General features: G+C 38.1%; 3 protein-coding genes across 14 annotated transcripts in view; 1 reads left to right on the forward strand and 2 right to left on the reverse strand.

Moving 5' to 3' along the window:
* The window catches only part of baiap2b (BAR/IMD domain containing adaptor protein 2b), an 84718-nt gene extending 74881 nt beyond the window's left edge, over positions 1–9837 (forward strand). For 4 of the 7 annotated variants that reach the window (XM_074620780.1, XM_074620779.1, XM_074620781.1 and 1 more), the window contains 2 exons: positions 2236–2273; positions 8981–9837. In XM_074620780.1, coding sequence (XP_074476881.1) covers positions 2236–2273; positions 8981–9131 — 189 coding nt within the window. In that variant the 3' untranslated portion in view covers positions 9132–9837. Of the gene's footprint in view, positions 1–2235; positions 2274–3960; positions 4261–8557; positions 8606–8980 lie in introns of those variants that run through there. The other 3 variants (XM_074620783.1, XM_074620784.1, XM_074620782.1) reach the window with 3 other exon arrangements.
* The window catches only part of cep131 (centrosomal protein 131), a 213740-nt gene that overhangs the window by 38096 nt on the left and 155285 nt on the right, over positions 1–20359 (reverse strand). The gene's annotated exons all lie outside the window — the stretch shown is intronic.
* The window catches only part of aatkb (apoptosis-associated tyrosine kinase b), a 75146-nt gene continuing 63510 nt past the window's right edge, over positions 8724–20359 (reverse strand). For 4 of the 6 annotated variants that reach the window (XM_074620757.1, XM_074620754.1, XM_074620758.1 and 1 more), the window contains 7 exons: positions 19365–20359; positions 18814–18943; positions 18532–18738; positions 13883–17173; positions 10328–10383; positions 9002–9143; positions 8724–8763 (listed from right to left, as the gene is read on the reverse strand). The exon at positions 19365–20359 is cut by the window's right edge and continues 2531 nt beyond it. In XM_074620757.1, the coding sequence (XP_074476858.1) occupies positions 17145–17173; positions 18532–18738; positions 18814–18943; positions 19365–20359 (1361 nt within the window). In that variant the 3' untranslated portion in view covers positions 8724–8763; positions 9002–9143; positions 10328–10383; positions 13883–17144. The remainder of the gene's footprint in view (positions 8764–9001; positions 9144–10327; positions 10384–13882; positions 17174–18531; positions 18739–18813; positions 18944–19364) is intronic. The other 2 variants (XM_074620755.1, XM_074620756.1) reach the window with 2 other exon arrangements.

The raw sequence follows: 20359 nt of genomic DNA on the forward strand, positions 1-20359 counted from the left end.
TTGATCACTGACTGAATGAAAGGGGAGGGAGAGAGGAGGCAGCGGGGGTTAATTTTTCAAAAGGCAGAACCAGGAATAGACTTATGCAGCAGTGAACCCTTCTATCAGCCCAGCCTGCCTCCCACGCCTCACCTGGAACATAACATGTTGGGCGATGCTTTAATTGCTCAGCAGTCATATAACAACTTAAAGTGTTCCTTCCGCCTCACAGCCGTCAGGGAAGGAAACATCTCTGCTGACATTTAAGGAGAACTGGGGGTTCGTCATCAGCCTCATGTGCACTTGAGAGTGTCCGCAATGCTTCCATATGTAGGTCAGAAAACCTCTGGTTAACAACGGGCTAAATTTGGTGTGAAAAATTAAACTTATTGTACACAGTTACACTCAACGGAGTATGTTTTAATATGCAGTTAGGACTTGTTTCACATCCAACAAGACTCGGTCCGAACGGAGTTTATGTCTGGGCCGTGTACGGTCAGTCAGTGGTCATGTCTATAATGTTAAATCCAGCGGGACGCGTTCACCAGTTCCGTTGAGGACACTAGGGGCAAAGATCGTATATCGCCAAGAAGTGAAAGTCAATTGTTCGTTGCGCCCAGCAGCAGAGCTACTTCCGCCATTTTGGACTGAAAGCGACTACCGGACGCCAGTAAACTGTCCGCCTAAAAAGTGCCGTATGAAAGTAAAACAAAGTTATTACTATTCTACATTCATATTCTACTGAAATGACCTGTGTTGAACAATAAAATTATATATTTAATAAGTGTTTTCAGTCCAAGATGGCAGCGGCTGTTGTCAAAAACAACACCAGAGTTTCGTCTCTTTGCTTCTGTACTCTTTGACTCAACTGGCCGTTCAAGCGGTGACGTTCACCTGATTGGTCCCTGGTTTTCAAACAGGGAACAACTTCATGGCGGCCTGCTCGTAAACTTTCTGTTATTCCGTCTAAACAATTCACCAAAATCTACTTCTGAAAACATTTAAGTTTTTTAAGCGTTTAAGTTAACATAGTTTCACAGCTTGGTCCACGTTTCGTGAGCCGGACGGACGCGCCGCACTAGATGAACTCATTTGCATAAAGGACTGTTATCGCCTTTTCATATTGAAAAAGCAACGAGCCAATGAGGAAACTCGTGTAACTTCATCACTCAGCGACCTTATCATCATTTAAATGTTGTTTTTAACAGACAATCAAACAATGTTTGACCTACAAATCACCAAAGTTAATGCTGACTGGACAGACCAGACTATCAAAAAGAGCAATTCAATTCAAACAACTTTATTAATCCCTCTAGGGGCATTGGTTTGGAGCAGCTAGTACATAAAAACATAGATAAAACACAGTGACACACAACAACAATATATGTAACAGGACCTAAAACGATGACTGATGTAAATGAGACTAACTACTAAATAAACAGACTGAATAAGATCAATAGAAGGATCAGTCTAATGAGGGATAAAAGGATCTGTGATCCGTAAGAAATACATAATCTAAAACCGTAACGACGTCCTGACGGCAAACTGAGAAAATCACTAGAGAGCACGTGACCAGAAGATGCTAACATACATTCAGCCTTACAGAGGATCTGCTGGTTACAAAAAGGAATTAGCAAGAAGGTCAAGAAGGTATTAACGTGTTATTAGAGTCATATGAACATCATAAAATCTTTCATATTCTCTCATTGAGAGATGTGTAGTCATACAGTAGATCAGTGTTGATATCCAGCTGCTGTAGGAAGAGCCTCACTCTGCTGAGACGCTGCTGTCTCTCTGTTCTACCACGTTTCTCTGCTGCCATCTGCTGGCTGCTGTGGTCGTCGCAACTTTCCAGTTTCTAGAAGCTGCAGTGGGAAGAAATGGAGCAAATATGATTTAAAAAAAGTTATTTTTATAAAACTATATCAGTATATCATGACAGTAGTGCATGAGACAGGTAATCTGGAAAAACATCATGTGCCTCTGTGTCCTCCGGTGCTTCTGACGGCATCTGCAAGATTTCACAGACCGGAGGAAAACAACCAATCAGAGCTGATCTGGATCCTTGCCGTCTCTGATCAGCTGTCAATCACTCGCCAACTCCGACCAAACGGTCAAACTAGGCAGCGCTGATCAAATATGAATCAATATTCTGTTACTGTAATGCCTATTTCTCTCTGACATGTTCTCAGAATCATCTTGTAGTGTATTGTAAGTATTCATGACTAAATCTGTCTTCTGTCTTTGTTTTTACAGCAAGGAGTTGAAGAGTACGAGCCCCGCTTCCCCACAAGGTAAGAACCACTTTTTGCAGTTCATATTTTATTTTATATTGATAGAAACGTCTGGTTCAACTCAGATCCAGTTCAGTTAGTTCAAGCAGAAATTAAATATGTTGAATAATTGGACGATGGTGGTGTTGGGCGCTGGGATCTTCTACACTACCATTCTGAATGAACTGACTTGTTGAAACAAACTGACGATGGAGAGTTGAGGGACGTTGGGACGTTTTGTGGCGCGTAGCCTAAAGTTCAGACCCGCAAACACACAACCAGCAGAACACGCCACATTTCTGTTTTGTTTTCTTTGTGCTCTTTTCTGTTTGATAGGATACGATAAGTGATAATATCATAAAGTGATTAAGACTCTGGCTCTGTGTTTGGTTGATGAATGTTAAGAAGTCCATCTCACCTCCACACAGACACGACCATTTCAAAATAACTGTTTCCTTTTTAAGGAATAAAAATGGATTATATTATAAGGCATGTTATTGGTCAGGCTGTTCTCATACACTGTCCGTAGCTATACATACGAAAAGTAATGCACTGTTTAGTAGGGCTGGGACGATTCACCTATCTCCCGTTACCATCACGATACTCGGGTGCCGGTTCGATATGTATTGCGATTTTTGTTAACTTTTTTAACACTATGGGAAAAAGTTGAATCATACACTTCTAGGGACTTTTACTTTGGAAAATATCTAAATGAATCCAGTAAAAATGTTTTATTTTCAGCATGTATGCAGTCAGAGATGTCCTGAAGTCAAATATGTCAGGAATTATTTTTATATTATATATGTTATGTTATATAAATATATATATATATATAAAAATATATATATATATATTATTTTTTTAAATCGTGGATTATTACTATTATTTACACATGATCACACTCTTCTTAACCTTTTTCCGTCTAAAATAATTAAATTAAAAATTTAAAAAAAATTAAAATATTAAATTAAATTCGATGTTTATATACTAAGATAAGATAAGATCAGATATTCCTTTATTAGTCCCACAGTGGGGGAATTTGCAGTGTACAGCAGCAAAGGGGATATATAGTGCAGAAACAATAAGCAGCATTAAAAACAAAAATCAAGATACAACACAGTAAAAAAAAAAAAAAGTAGTCAGACATATAAAATATGAACAATTTAAATAGAAGGAATATTAAAAACACTGTAGAAAAAGAATACCGTCACATTTTTAGAATTTTGGTATCGACTTGGTACCGAAGTATTGGTCTTCGGGACATCCCTAATGAGGACTAACTTTTCGTAAGATATCATACGAACTGTTGTGTGAGGACACGTTGTTGTTTTGGTTCATTTGGTTTCTGTCTTAAGTTGATTTAAGTTTTCTTTTTGTTCATTAATATAAACACACTCGTGCTTTGACCTCCAAACACCCCCCCATGCACCATGCAGCTCCAGTAGCGCTTCCACCTGCTAACTGCACCCACCCACCCAATCACTCACCCAATCACTAACGAGCTCACCCTGCTTCCAACCCTCCTCATTCACCGTTCATTTAATAAGCATCCAGTCAGAGGTGGGTTTACGTTGAGGGGGGTTTTATTAGTCATGTTGGAGGGTGGACGTGCTTTCTGCTTCTCTCCGTGTGTCCTGGTTGTTGTTTGCTGCTGTTTCTCCTGAACCATCCCACCCACCTGGAAGCCTCTCCCTCTCTGTGTCCACAGTTCCACAGAGGGAAAATTGATTTCCACAGTGTGAGGACAGAAAGACAAACAGACTCAGCCAGACGATGCGATAGGACAGGGGGGGGCCGAACCCTTACCCCCTCGTTCCCTCCCTGCCTCCCCACTTAACGGCAATAAACTCTCCCTGAGCCAATCAAAGCAAGGAAGAGGCTTTTGTCTGTATCCTCCCCCCTCTCTCTGATCTCCCTCCTCTTCCTCCCCCCTAACCCCGCCCTGTGCTGTCTAACCGGGCCGGTGGTGAAGCCTCGGTGCGGAGCCGCGCCGCACCACAACAAAAACTCTGTGCCATCCCAATATTCAAAAATCAACGTGATGGACATTTTCTCTGAGGAAAATGTATCTTTTGCTTGTCTTTCATGCATGTACATCTTTTACATGTTGCTGGGGATTTATATTTCCTCACCAACGGAACCACAGACATCAGTGCTCTCTCCCATCAGAATGACTATGTAAAGGATATGTTATAATCAGGGTGTGAAATTAATGATCCCAAAGAGGATTTTCATGTAAAAAAACAACAAAAAAACGGCATTACAATCAATATTTTACTGGGTCTTTCAGTATTTACCGATAGTTTTCATGCTGTGAGGTTTTGTATTCCTCGGACATAAGAGGTATCACGAGTAGTGGACAGCTCATGTAAATGTTTTATGGAGCGGAGACGTTGTGATGGGAATGTTTACTGTACATAAATGTGCCATACTACACAAGTGCTTGTCAAAGTATCTATGATTAGTTCATACAACAAAAAAACTAAAACAACGCACCTTATGAAAGTAATAGTCTATATTTCTGACTTTCTGTAAACAAACCTACTGTAACTGTTTTCAGTATCAGCCTTTGAACGCTGTGCTCAGACACACTAACCCAGGTGCTCCGGGTCTTTGACTATCTATTGTGGTGTGTGAATATCATGCCGAGGCTGAATGGGGTCAACTATCCCTCGTCCCTGAATGTCCCTGAAGGACACACGAGGCTCTGAGTTGAGTTTAGTGCTCAAACTATTCGTTGATTAGACGATCGTAACGGAGGGGCGGTTTCATCACCGTGACTTTATTTTTAAAAATGCTAAACATCCGCTGGCTTCTCTTCTGTGACAATTTTACGACGGAGTATTAGGGCCACAATGAGGGGAAAATAAATCAGAGATTACGAGAATAAAGTCGTACTATTTATAAAAAAAAAATAATAATAAAAAAAAGTCGTAATATTCATATTACGACTTTTCTATTAAATATGACTTTCTCTTGAAACTTCTGACTTTATTCTCATATTACGACTTTTTTCTCTTAAACTTATGATTTTATTCTCATTACGACTTTTTTCTCTTAAACTTCTGACTTTATCTCATATGACTTTTTTTCTTGTAATATGACTTTATTCTCGAAATCTCTGATTTATTTTTTCCCCTCAATGTGGTTTAATACTCCGTTGTACAATTTGTTGCTTTTTTCTGTTAAATTATCATCATAAATTGAATATTCTTGGGTTTTGGACTCTTTTTTTTTTACATTTTTCAGACTGAATAATCAAATTTTGCAAAACAATAATCAGCTGATAATAGTTTTGTTCACCATCGTTCATGCATGAAAGAAAAGACAACTGGTACTGTTGTTCGGTGCACGTCATCGCAAAACATCTGCTTTTCAACTGCAACCATTTAAAATCTTTTTGTACGTTCGGACATTATAGTGCCTCTTACTGTGGATTCAATGACTAACGTGAATTATATATATATATTTTTTGTGGCAATTTAAGACTTTATCATTGAATTATCGTCAATAATAAATATGCTGATGAACTTCTGGATCCAGAGATTCAAATGAGGCGTCGGTAGTGTTCCTATAATGAAACGGCGTGGTGTTTACGCCGTGCCACGTCTATCCAGGGCACGTATTTATGGCACAGCCTCTCTGCAGCCTTCAAGGGGAGTTAATGTGATGTTGAACCCTCATTCAGCCTTCTTGTACTGTTGTCTTTGCAATTAAAGGCTTGATTTTAAAACCCCGGTGAGTAAAAGCATCATGTTTTGAAAGATAAAAGAAACTTGTTTGTCTGATTGTCTCTGTGCTAAATAAAGACGCTGGTCTGCTTGTCTGTATGTCGGTCCAGTTAGTCCCTGGTCTTCCTCATATTGTTGGCTTCTAAGTCTTAAAGAGGTTTGCACAAAAAATCTCATCAAAGTACTGTCTACGATGGAGTATTAGGGCCACATTGAGAGAAAAACAAATCTGAGATTTTGAGAATAAAGTCATAATGTTACGAGAAAAAAGTCATAATTTAATGAGAGTCATACTATTTCAAGAAAAAAATAGAGAATAAAGTCATAACTTTACGAGAAAAAAAATTAATTTCCTCCTCCACAAAAGAGGCAATTTCCCCCAGGTGGTTCTTGCACAATCTTTTCCAGGTCCTGACACTGATGACAACCTAACAGAAGAATGAGCGTTCCCGTCTCATAGCTGAGAAGCTGGTGATCATCCTCGTGCTTTAACGCATTAACCAGAAGCTCTCGTGCACATTTGGCGTCACTTCCTCATGTCAACGTTTCTGGAACGGAGTCGGTTCCCATCTTAACCTCTCACCGGCCTTGTTGCATGTGCAGTGTGAGTGTGTGTGTGTGTTCAGTGCACAGTAGTAGTTAAACTGCATCCTACCCGCCCTGACCTGCCACTACCATAAACACACTGGCCTGCTCTTCCTGCTGCTAGCAAAGGTACCTTTCTCAACTCAACCGTATGTGTTTGTGTTTCCTAATCACAGCATCTTCATTTTATAGTGACACTGTTTGTTTTTATTTGTAGTTGACTGTGTTGTGGTTTCTATGCCTGTCGGTGTGCCTGCCTGTTTCATGTGTCCTGAATTCAGTATATTTGGGTCATAATTTTCATGTTAACACACAGCATTTGTGAGTGTGTAGAACTATATTTATGAATGTGATACATATGAGTTACCATAACAAGTAAGATCACCATTGGGTCTGACTGGCAGTCTCTACAGCACAGTTTCTCAAAGAGCGACCCTCACAAACATTTTGTGCATGCATTATATTTTAATTATTCCTGGTGCATGTCAATACTTTCACTTTCAATATCTTACATTTAACACACTAAAGTCACAGTATAGTAGGTCGAAAAAAGTTTAAAAAAAAAAAGTCATAGTAAAATATATCACAAAAAAGTAAAAAAAAAAAGTCATAGTAAAATGTCACAAAAAAAGTATAAAAAAAAAAAAGTCATAGTAAAATATGTCACAAAAAAGTTTAAAAAAAAAAAAGTCACAGTATAGTATGTCACAAAAAAGTAAAAAAAAAAAAAAAAGTCACTATAGTATGTCGAAATAAAAGTAAAAAAAAAAAAAAGTCACAGTAAAGTATGTCACAAAAAAGTAAAAAAAAAAAAAAAGTCACAGTAAAGTATGTCACAAAAAAGTAAAAAAAAAAAAAAGTCACTATAGTATGTCGAAATAAAAGTAAAAAAAAAAAAAATCACAGTAAAGTATGTCACAAAAAAGTAACAAAAAAAAAAAAGTCACAGTAAAGTATGTCACAAAAAAGTAACAAAAAAAAAAGTCACTAGTATGTCGAAATAAAAGTAAAAAAAAAAGTCACAGTATAGTATGTCACAAAAAAGTAACAAAAAAAAAAAGTCACTATAGTATGTCAAAATAAAAGTTAAAAAAAAAGTCACAGTATAGTATGTCACAAAAAAGTAAAAGTAAAAAAAAAAAGTCACAGTAAAGTATGTCACAAAAAAGTAACAAAAAAAAAAGTCACTAGTATGTCGAAATAAAAGTAAAAAAAAAAGTCACAGTATAGTATGTCACAAAAAAGTAAAAAAAAAAAAAAAGTCACTATAGTATGTCGAAATAAAAGTAAAAAAGAAAAAGTCACAGTATAGTATGTCACAAAAAAGTAAAAAAAAAAAAAAAGTCACTATAGTATGTCGAAATAAAAGTAAAAAAGAAAAAGTCACAGTATAGTATGTCACAAAAAAGTAACAAAAAAAAAAAGTCACTATAGTATGTCAAAATAAAAGTTAAAAAAAAAGTCACAGTATAGTATGTCACAAAAAAGTAAAAGTAAAAAAAAAAAGTCACAGTAAAGTATGTCACAAAAAAGTAACAAAAAAAAAAATCACAGTATAGTATGTCACAAAAAAGTAACAAAAAAAAAAGTCACAGTATAGTATGTCGAAAAAAAGAAAAAAAAATCACAGTATAGTATGTCACAAAAAAAGTAAAAAAAAATAAATATTTTTTAAAATATTGAAATACTAGCAGCAGCACCTCAAAATTCAGACAAGAAACAGTAAATTTTTTTTTTTTTTTTTTAAATGGAGCCTCCCAGTCGTCAGTCATGGTCTCATTTGTTGAAATCATAAATCCTACATATTGCTCCTTTAATATTGATGACAACGTGTTTTAATAGTAGTTAAATATCTATACTGTTTACTGTAAAGCTATGTTAGAACACACTGTATACAGTAACTATACATTTCCCTGTATTATGTTAGAAGTTTTCACTTGGTATTTGAGGAGATCCTGATTATTGACACATGGGGACTGTCTCTTTCAGTACAGGGCCTGATTACGCCCGCTTTTGAGTGACCAAAACCGTGAAATCGTAAGTGACTGACCTCGGGTCTGCGGGGTCTTCATGTAACCGCTTCCTCTTTTCCATCATCACACAGAACTGCTTCACTGTCACGTCGTCTTTGGGTGTCGTGGAGCAGCTTTTGGGGTTTATTTCCATCATGTGATGTGATGTGACTGCATGCCGACCTGTGGGGCATAAAGTTCAATTCAGAAAACGAGTTGCATGTTTCAGCATCGTGCTCAACTTTCCCTCTTCCTTTTGCATGAGACTTTTATTTACTTCATTTCAACTGCACTGTTGCTGAAAAAGAGCGGTTTCATCCTGTGCTCACCGACCGTTGCATTATCCATGATTTGCATAATATTTATCGTTTTTTTTCCACTGTATTTTCTCTCTTCCTAGTCTTTTCTCTCTTCCACCCACCGGGCCGGTCGTGGAGGCCCCGGCCAAACCGCCCCTCTCTGATGAGGAGGATGAAGTGGAGGACGACCTGCCTGACGAAGCTCACTATGACTCCGTGGAGAAGGCCTCGACTCCGCCGGGGGAGTACTGATCTGGATCACCGCTACACAATGACACACAGCTCCGATTCAACCACAGTATTACAGTAGTGCTACTATATCATAATATGACCAGCAAATGAAAACAATTCACATTTACAATAATCTCTATATTAGTTGAGAGAGGTAATTTAATGTAAATAACAGCTAGAATTGATTTATATTTGATCTTCTAGCATGGAAAGCACATTGGAAGCCAGAATCATTTTAAAAATCACTCTTGATTGTTTTCCTCTGAGTTGTGTTTCTGTGAAGGCGTGAGCTCACATTTATGGGTGATAGTGATGGACAGCGGCGGGGTTTCACTTTTTCACTTTCTAAACATACAAGGTATGGAGGACTGAACCTGCCAAAACCAAAAATAAATAAATATGTAATTAAATGTAGCTAAAATAATATTAAAAATAAATGTCATCAATTAATTGATAAAATGTGACATGAATCTGTTTTTTATTTGTACTTGTACTCTGTATTAATTCCCTTATTTATTTACTCTTGTTTAATTTTCCCCTTTATTCATTTATGCATTTATTTTTTATAAATTTTTCAATTTATTTATTTTTGCATTTATTTTTTATTTACGTTGAGCGACGGCCCCCTCATTTGCATAATGAGGCATAAGAATACAGAAATAACTAAGTTTGGGGACATAAATAAGCGGGTGAAATGCAAAGGGAAAATTGCGCATAAATAAATACATACTTTTAAAAATAAATATAAAATAAAAAATAAGTGCAAAAATAAAAAATAAATAAAAACAAATACATATATACATACAAAATAATAAATAAATAAAGGAAAATTAAACAGAAGAGTAAATAAATAAGGGAATTAATACAAAGATAAATAAATAAAGACAATTATGTCACATTTTATCAATTAATTAATGGCTACATTTATTTTCTATCCCATTTGTGCTACATTTAATGACGATTATTTATCGAGTCATTCATTTATTTTTGATTTTGGCAGGTTCCGTCCTCCATAACAAGGAGTATGTGGTGTGATATAAGAATATATGTTAGCCTGAATTATTGCCTTGTACATTTTAAAGACTGACGGTCTGAAAAGTCGCCTGACGACATCTCTGTGCTTTTAAAACACAGCTTCTCTTGCTGCCTTGTCAACAAAAGGGCTTTAATGTTGCTGAGCTATACATGTCGTCAGGTGTTTCATCGTTTAGCCTCACCTGTTAATAACACTGCCTCCTCACAGGGAAACTTGTGTTGGTGCTGCGTCGGACACCTAGAGAACAGAAGAGTGGGTTATTTGTCTGGATAATCTAACAAGCCAGATGTTTCAGCCGATGACGGAGAAAAACAAATGTAATGAAACACACCAGAGAAAATAGAACAGCCAGAAAAATCAACAGCATCAGTGGAATACATTTGAGCTGAGTGAAAACTGATAAGCACACTACTCCTAGTACTGTTAACTCAACTAATTATATAATCCTATATTCTGTAATATTAGTTATAAGCAGCTCTGCAGGTGTTTGTACCTACAGTAATAATAATGTACTGGTTCTCAGATTACACTGATTTGATGTTTGATTAATATTGTGTACAAGCAGTTTGTTTGATCTTAAAGCAACATTTTCAACAGAGAAATTAAATAATACAATCAGCAGGAGAAGAACTTTGTGATTGCATATTGTCACGTTTAAGATAACTTTGATGTAGTGAGACGAGCAATCAGGATTACACTGATACAGGTTATTAGTTACACTGATATTGGCCTTTCGTTAAAAGTTGAATTTATACATATAAAAAAATGTTATATATATATAAAAAAAATTTTTGTATATATATATATATATATGTAAACAAATGTTTTTATATATATATATATATATAAACAAAGTTTTATATATATATATATAAAAAATGTTTTTATATATCTAAAAGAAAATGTATATATATATACATATATATATATATATATAAATAAAGAATGTTTTTTTATATATAAACCAATGTTTAATATATAAAAAACTTTAAATATATATATATATATATATATATTTATTTATTTTTAATATGAATTCTCCTTTGCAATTCATAAAATGTAGACTAAGGTTTGAGAGGTTGAAAGTACATTTTAAAAATATACACTGATTTTAAAACTGATTTGAAGCGAAATTTGAATGTTTGAAAAATGGGCTTCATATAAAAAAACTTCTAAGATTTGCAACTTGCTTTGCAGACGGTACATAGTTCCAGCAAAGTATGCCTCAGTTTAAATTTTCTAAATGTGAAAGGCTATTCACCTCATAATAATCAGTGTATTTACTGTATATTGTAAAGAACAACTGCACCTTAAATCTTGCATGTAGGAACAACATGACTGTACTGACATCTATGGTTTGAAGGATGTAAGTCTATTAACCAAAAACTGGTATTGAAACTGGTAAAACCTGTATCAGTGGAACTCTAAGTGATACGTTAATGAAGACTAATACAATACAAACATGACTGACAGTCAAACCTGTATCATGTGATTTGATGGCAAACAGTGTCTGTTTTTAGATTTCATTTTGAGAATAAAGAATCAAGTATTTACCCACATTGTGCTGTATGTCTTGTATATATCAGAATACATGATAGTTCTGTCAGATCAGGTGATCGTAGTCATAAATTATTGCTGTGACTTATTTGACGACCTGCGTAACGTATAAGTGATCAGGAAGGAGTTCACAGCACCAACAATATCCTTCCTCTTTTACCTCTCTGTTTACGTTGTATACCCATATAGTATTACTTTAAGCGTCTTTGAGTCCTTGAAAAGCGCTATATAAGTTGAATTTATTATTATACTTTTGTATGACTTTTTCCACATACTTAACTATACTATGACTTTTTTTAATGAAATTTTTCGACATACTATACTATGACTTTTTTTTAAATGAATTTTTCAACTGTGACTTTTTTTCATAAAACTTTTTCGACATGCTATATTATGACTTTTCACTGGGTACACATGATGCATAATTCAACTCTGCTAACACTTGGCGCTCAGATTATGCGCCTTTTAACCAGCAAATGTGGAGTTGGAGACGCCCTAAATACACTTTAGACCAGGGGTCTCAAACTCGCGGCCCGCGGGCCAATTGCGGCCCGCAAGACGATATTTTGTGGCCCCCACCTTGATATGAAAGTTTAATGTTAGTGCGGCCCGCAAATTTTTTTTTTTTTTTTTTTTATAAAGTTTTTTTTTTGGGGGCATTTTTATTGACATGACAGTGGATAGAGTCTTGGAAAGGGGGGAGAGAGAGAGTGGATGCGGAAAGGGCCACAGGCCGGATTCGAACCCGGGCCGCCGCGGTCAGGACCAAGTCTTGTTACATGGGCGCCCGCTCTACCAACTGAGCTAACCAGGCGCCCTCGGTCCGCGAGTTTTATGTGAATGGCAGTTTGCCGTGGAAGGTCCCTTTGTTGCGCGAGCCCGAGCTGAACGAACCTACCAATCACAGCGGGGTATCTGGCTCCCGGGGGCGGGCAATCGGCCGGGCTTGATGCAAGCAGAGAAACATTTCACAACAACTATGGCGGCGCCCGTGTAACATCGCATAAGCTTGATTAAAGCTTGATTTATACTTCTGCGTTGAATCGACGCCGTAGCCTGACGTGCACCTCTCCAGAAATGTAACTACACGTCCCGGCGACGCAGACCGCAACAGCTGTGATTGGTCCAGTCTCTCAGCGATGCTGAGCGGCCAGGACCAAGTTCTACTTCTCTCTGCCTCCATCTTTTCAATGTTTGTTCACACAAATCCACTCAGATATATTTTCTCTTTTCGGCGTTCCAGTAATGTCAGTAAAAGTTCTGTGGTTCAACAGTTATTAGCTCCAACTCCCTCAGTTTCTGTTTGTAGTACAAGAAGAAGAAGAAGAAGAAGGAAACTCATAGAGACGCCGCCGCCAACTAGCGGTTTGGTGGTGTAATTGCAGAGCAACACAAACACAGCAGGCACAACTTTATTGCGGAGTGACACCAAGTGGAATGAATATATCTCTTGTCACACAGCCCCAATCATGTCTTTTTCAAAGCCTGCAGTGAAGAGAAAGGTTGGTGACGAGCACAGACAATTTCAGGAAAAGTGGGAGACGCAATAGAGGCCATGTTCAGAAGAACCGTTCATGTTCTTCAATGTTCCATTCATGTTCAGGACAGTTCGTGTTCAGAAGAACCGTTCATGTTCAGAAGAACCCATTCAAGTTAAAGAACTGTTAATAATGACGTTTGAGAAGATTGTTTTTTTTTTAACAAAGCTTTTTTTGTGGAATACCTGATGCGGCCCAGCCTCACCCAGACTCTGCCTCCAGCGGCCCCCAGGTAAATTGAGTTTGAGACCACTGCTTTAGACCATGAGCTGTAGATGGTTGAAATAGGGCCCATAGTCTCATTAAAAAAAGTCATACTATAGCATGTCGAAAAAAAGCTATAAAAGTCATAGTATGTCGAAAAAAGGTCTTAGTCTAGTGTGTAAAAAAACAAAAACACAAATGAAGTCATAGTATAACATATCAAAAAAGTGGTGAAAGTCAGAGTGGTATGTTGAAAAATGTCATAAAAAAGTCACAGTATAGTATGCCACAAAAATAGAGAATATAGTAGAACAAAATTAAAATTAAAATATTAACTGGAGGAATGTCCACTAGATTGTTCACATTTATCCCACTCAAAACAAAGCCATGCATTTAAAAAAAAAATAAGTAAAACTCCAAAAAGTAATCAAACTCACCGGATGTGGGGTTGGGTCATGGTTTGGTTTGGTTTGGTTTGGTTTTGTTTGCTGCTTAGTCTTTATCGTCCTCAGTTCACGCTGGTTTCTCTGCTGTCTTCAGCCGATCCAGGTAAAATGATAAAAAGGAGCTAAATCTGGTTATTTTCCCCAGAAAGCTGCAACCTGAACTCCTCCGTCTCCTCACAAACAAAACCAAAATCCCTCCACAAACAATTCTCTGTCTCTTTGTTCCTGGACCACGCCTCCTCCTCACCACCTGAGAGACACCTGACCAGCGCTGATTAGTGGGAGGAGACAGGTTAAAGGTTAAAGCAGGGATGAGAAGGAGGCAGTTTTTACAATATGGGACCTTTAAATCTCCTTATATAAATAATTTAAGAGACAGAATTATACCAAATAAAACAACGATGCCAGTGTGAACTCTCTTGTGTGAACACAGAACTTCCACAGATCTTTTTTTTTTTTTTTTTTTAATTAACAAACAGTCAAAAGATATCTTAAGATGTGTAAAACAGACTTTATTTATATTTGATAGAAGGTACAGAAAGTAATGATGTGACCGGGCCAGTGTTACTGACAGTATCGCAAACCAAGACCAAGGCCAAAGCTCCTGTAACGTTCCTCCTCTCCGTCTCCATTCTGGGGTTAAAAACAACAGCGACTGTTGCCCCTGAACACAACACAACATCTCTTTGGCAACAATAAAACATGAGACACATTTTGTTTTGACCTTCCCTCCTGCAGTACATCAATACTCTTTAAAGTATTTTTGTGTGGAGATACAAAAATATTACGGACAGCTGTCTACAGTAGATGGTTCTATGCTAAACTGTTACAGGATATTAACGCCTTGGACGGCAAACACTTCGAAGACACTACATGTCGATCGCGGGGGCGTTTGGGAAGGTGGCGTCCCGATTCTTTGAGCCGAAACAGCAGCCAAACCATCGACCCCGACTTTCCATCTCACTTCCGTACATTTACACACACAGAAAGCAAAGCGCTGGAACATTTTCATGATCATGACGTCAGCCCTCGATTCAACCAGCTGATCAGACAAATAAGACTCAACACCGACTCCATCCGTCCCGCCTAAAAAGAACAACGTGACTCAACACATTCAATATTTCAGCTTTTCAAGTGCTCTTAAATCTGTTACTGTTTCAATGTGATGCTCAGATTTTGTCGTCATGTCTTATTTTGTAAATAACCCAAAATTATATCAAACTTTTTTTTTCTTTCGAATCAGAAAAGGTTCAACAGTTCAGCTTGATACCAGAATCAGAGTACAAAACCGCACCAATATACAGCAAGTGACAGTAAAGTCAGGCAGCTGTTGTCATTTCTCTTACAAACATGACGTGGTAGGAATGATACCGGATGTATAATGTGCTGATTTATACACGCAAAAACTGATGTGCAGAGAAAAATAGAACTTTACAGCCTTTTTTTAATATTGTTCTGCAAGTTTGCATTTTGATATATCGGCCTTGACGGGTTGGGCAATATGATGATATATACTGACAATAAAAAAAAAACTGTTCTCTTCCTTTAATATCTCCGGTTGAACTCGGCCGTTGTGAATTATTGCTTTCTGCTTTTTCAATATTGGATTTACTGGATCTTTGCATCAATGTGATGAAGAACCGTGATTCGTCAGGTGTTTAACTTCAAAGTAGACATTATATTAATGAACTAACAATTCAAAGTGAAGTTCAGAAAAAAGTACTTTAAGATGTATACCATTATTGCAATATAATATTACATATACTGTGATGATTTCATCCATATTGCCCACCCGTATTGGTCCATATCTTCATTAGAGAACTAGTGTTTTAAATCATGAACATGTGTGTCTGTGTCTCAGCAATGAATTCTAATAGATATTGTTTTCTAGATACTTGAAACCATGCATTGCTATATTTGAAAAAACCTGTTAAATCTTTAATAAGAGTGAAATCTGAAATGACTTCCTTCATTTCCTGTCACTTTAGTACGACGGAGTATTAGGGCCACGTTGAGGGGAAAAAAATCATTCTGAGATTTCGAGAATAAAGTCATATTACAAGCAAAAAAGGTCGTAATATTATGAGAATAAAGTCATAAGTTTACAAGAAAAAAACATGTAACATTACAAGAGTAAAGTCATAATATTACGAAAAAAAAGTCTTGATATTATGAGAATAAAGTCAGAAGTTTACGAGATTTTTTTTTTTAATATTATGAGAATAAAGTCAGAAGTTTACAAGAAAAAATCTTGTAATATTACAAGAATAAAGTCATAATATTACAAAACAAAGTCTTAATATTATGAGAATAAAGTCAGACGTTTATGAGAAAAAAAAGTCTTAATATTATGAGAATAAAGTCAGAAGTTATTATATATTATATTGCGACTTTATTCTCAAAATCTCAGATTTGTCTTCCCTCAACTTGGCCCTAATACTCCGTCGTACTATAGTGCGGATGTTGTGCCTGATGTTTACCATGGAGAGGGTTGTGACGGCGGTGCTGGCACTCAGTTCGGTGGAGAGAATGAGCCACATATGAATGTAAAACAGTAAAACAGTACAGTAGTGGTCCTGATACAAAAAAAAACAACAAAACAATATCACATTGTTCAGGTTTGATCAGCTGTTTCCACAAAAACATTCTGTAACGAGACATTAAAATTCCCTTTGCTTCCTTCTGACACGCTAGTCCCAAATATTAAACATTATATTACTTGTGATACCTCAAGGATAACTCGTCGATATTTATTAAGACAAGTAAAGCAGTTTCCTAAAAAGTATAAAGTCTGTACGGTCTTGTTCAAAGTGCTGATCCTCTGATGAAAAGCCGAAAGGTTGACGTTGTCTTTAAACCGTCTTCTGTGAGTCCAGGTGGTTCCACACTCCGGTGAATGCTTCCCATCATAAACTAAGAAGTGAACGAGGTGGTAAATGTGATGCTTTCCAAAAGGTCTGTCCTTCCATTGTGTCTCTTTGATCCGAAAAATATGCACAATTCAAAGTTTCCTCCTTCATCGATTCTTTACATCGTACATACAGTATATATATTAATATTCTGTTTTATATATTAACCATTCTCTTTTCAGTACTCTAAACAGCTTAGGTCACACGGACCTTTCAAAAGTGTCCACAGGCGGTAAAGAGGCACTGTCTTGTGTTTTCTAAAACCTGACGTTAGAAAATAAATTAGAAATCATGCGAGTCTCGAGTCGTTGTCTCGGAGAGAGGCAGTAAATATCCACAGCTCATTATTCTTTGTCTCCGTCCTCGCTGCTTCCTAAGAAACACAGAAGGAGGCAGAGAGGATTAATGAACACAAGATCTCTCTGCAGGCTGTCAGGAAGCTCGATCCTCCAAAGTGTTGGCAAGAAGGTTTATTATGTGATTAGCGTGGTATCTACATTTTAATTCACAACACGATGAAGCCAACAGTTGCATCTTTAATGGGCCAGTTTCCCAGACTGAGATAATACAAGATTAAAGTAGCCTTTTAAAGATGCAGTAGGCAAGAGTGGAGCAAATATTATTAAAGGGAATGTTTGTAACTTTTTAAGAGTATAAATGTACCGGGTCGGGAAAGTTTTTCCTCAAAATTTAGCGTAAGTTATTTAACCTCCTTCAGGACAAGCCTCTTTTTTGGGGCATTTTTCAGACTTTTTTTGACATTTTTAAACATTTTCCGATTTGTTTTGACATTTTTAAACATTTTTCAGATTTTTTTTGGCATTTTTAAACATTTTCAGATTTTTTGACATTTTTTTTAATATTTTTGGGAAATTTTTCAGACTTTTTGGGGAATTTTTTGGGGAATTTTTCCAAACTTTTTTTGGACATTTTTAAAAAAAAATCTGAGTTTTTTTTTACATTTATTTATTTTTAAATTTTTCACACTTTTTTGGATATTTTTTGGACATTTTTCAGACTTTTTTTGGACAAAAACCCTCACACATTCACCCTTTTCCTGCCAAAATTTAGCGTAAGTTTGGAGCGTTATTTAAACTCCTTCCCAACAAGCTAGTGTGACATGGTTGGTACCAATGGATTCAACAAGTCTTTTAGTTTCATATGATGCCATTATCTTCACTCTAGCTTTAAAACTGAGCGTGCTACAACCTCCGAGAGATTGATTGCGTTAATGCGTTAAAGAAATTAGTGGCGTTAAAACGATGCATGTTCATACATGATTTGGAATTCAGCTAGTTTTAGATTTACTCAAGTCTTAAATTAAACCTTGGAGGATCCAAGCTTAAGTTCAGATATCCGAGTATTTTGAAACAATGAGCACCAATAGTTTTGATTAAAACACAAACTGAAGAGGTGTTTCACAAGGTCAGAATGAAATACTCCAGATTATGGCCAGCTCAATGTGTTCTTTGTGTTTGGCGCTGACGTTCTTTAATGGTGACTTGATATAGTTTACATAGTTTTCATAGCTCAGCTTTGATATGAAAATAGATACCTTAACTATGTTGTTAAGTTTCACAGTTTTAAGTTTCTCTGCAACTTTGATCTAGAAACCATTTTCACTTTGATCAGAAATTCTACTAAACTAGATCATTTATGTGTAAATCAGTAAAATCTCCTCCCTAAATCACAGAAATCATGTCTGTAAAGAGGAGAGATGAGGTGACCCACCTCCTGCGGAGTCCATGTCAGAGTCGGAGATGTGAGTGATGGAGAACCGGGACACGTTGGAGGGGGAGACGGTGAAGCGGGAGAACTGTACGGCCGGTTTGGGCTCCGGAGCTTTGGGGATGGAGCGAGGTGGAGGGGAGTCAGACGCCACGGAGGACGTTGATAGAGGGAGCAGAGGGAAGTCGTCCTCCCACTCGTAGCCTGCACCTGAGAGCAGATGATTACATAATTAAGAACTGGTATTTGGATGTTTTTAATTAAAAACTGTCTTCTTGTACTTACTCTCCTCGGAGATGTTCCCGTCTGAAGAGTCATCCGAGGCGCTGAGCCTCTCTTGGGATTTGCTCTGTGAACTCTGACCGTCTGCTCCTAAAGGGAAGCGGTGCTCAGACAGCTCCTTCGTTGGGCTTTCCTGGTGGTAATGAAGAAAATGATAGAACACACAAGATCAATGCAAAGAAGTAGCAGCGCAGAAACGCCACCAGTTGCGTCGCCTCAAGTCGCTTTGGTCTTGGCCAAAAGTTGCACTCGAACACACCGTAAAGACTACAGCCGACGACCAGTTAGCACAGACGTTCTGCTCCTGCGTGAGAGGAAATAACTCTCCACACCAGCTTCTCTCAGCGACGAGCTCCGCCGCCGATTCAACATGCTGAATCGACCGAAAAAACTCAGACATGGGCAGCGATGGTGCGGGACACGTCGAAAAAAACTAGGCCGGCAGCACTATGAGTGACCTTTTCACGTTAATAAATAATGTTAATATCAAAAATATTGATGTAGGTTTGAATGTTAAATAAATGATTGAAACCATTTCCCTCTCCGCCACTCACCTGATCGAACAGATAGACGGTGACGTCGTCAAAAAAAGACACCGTCTTCTTCTTGGATTCCAGCGCCTCCTCCAGGCTCTCCGTGGTGAGCAGCGTCGGCATCTTTAAGAGGCTGCGCAGTTTGTGGGCTTCGCTGTTGTCGCTCACGATGACGGGCACCGGGTGGAACTCGTCCTCGCTCTCCTCCCCTCCGCTCTGCTCCTGCACGCTGTAGCTCCGCAGCTCCTCGTCCGACTCGTCGCTGTCGTCGGTGTCGCCGTCCTCCTCGTCTGCCTCGTCCCCGTTAGCCGGAGACCCTCGGCCCTCCGTTGGAGGAGGGGTGGACGGAGGTGGAGGAGAGGAGGAAGAAAACCTCCTGGTGTTCGCCATGTGCTGCAAGGCCACCTCATCTTTGGGTAGCGTGTGCAGGATTTCACCGGATGCTCTGTTTTGAATCGTCTTGATCTCTTCTGTTGTTTCTAAATCTTGAACTTCTTCTTCCTCCTCCTCCTCCTCCTCCTCGTCTTCCTGGATGTTGGAGGTGCAATCTCCATTAAGGGCGCCGAGGGCTTCCTCCATGGCCCCCACCACCTCCGCCGCCCAGTCTCCGAGGGACGAGTTCTCTTCCTGAGACGGCCATTCGTCCAGCCCGCCCTCTGCTAGTGAAGCAGCATCAGAGGGCTCCAGAGGAAGACCCAGAACCTCATCCTGACCTGACAGATACGCGTCCATCTCTGGTGGAGACGAGGATTCGGTTCCTCCTGTTGATATGTGTTTCATTTCAAGTTTGATGTCTTTGTTCACTGCAGCGTCATCGAGCTCCTCGTTCTTCCTCTTCTCACCCTTCTTTTCTCCCAAGTCCATTTCCACATGTTCTTCATCTCTTCCTCTCTCTGCCAGCTCCTCCCCCTCATCTCTAGACTGTCTTTCATTCTCATAGTCTGAAAAGTAGGCAGAGTCTCTGTATGGCGTCTTATCGCTGAGTGGTAAAAGAACGGGCTCGCCTGTCTGTGAGT

Source organism: Sebastes fasciatus, chromosome 20 (assembly GCF_043250625.1).
Source record: "Sebastes fasciatus isolate fSebFas1 chromosome 20, fSebFas1.pri, whole genome shotgun sequence".
In the NCBI taxonomy this organism is placed as follows: Eukaryota; Metazoa; Chordata; class Actinopteri; order Perciformes; family Sebastidae; genus Sebastes; species Sebastes fasciatus.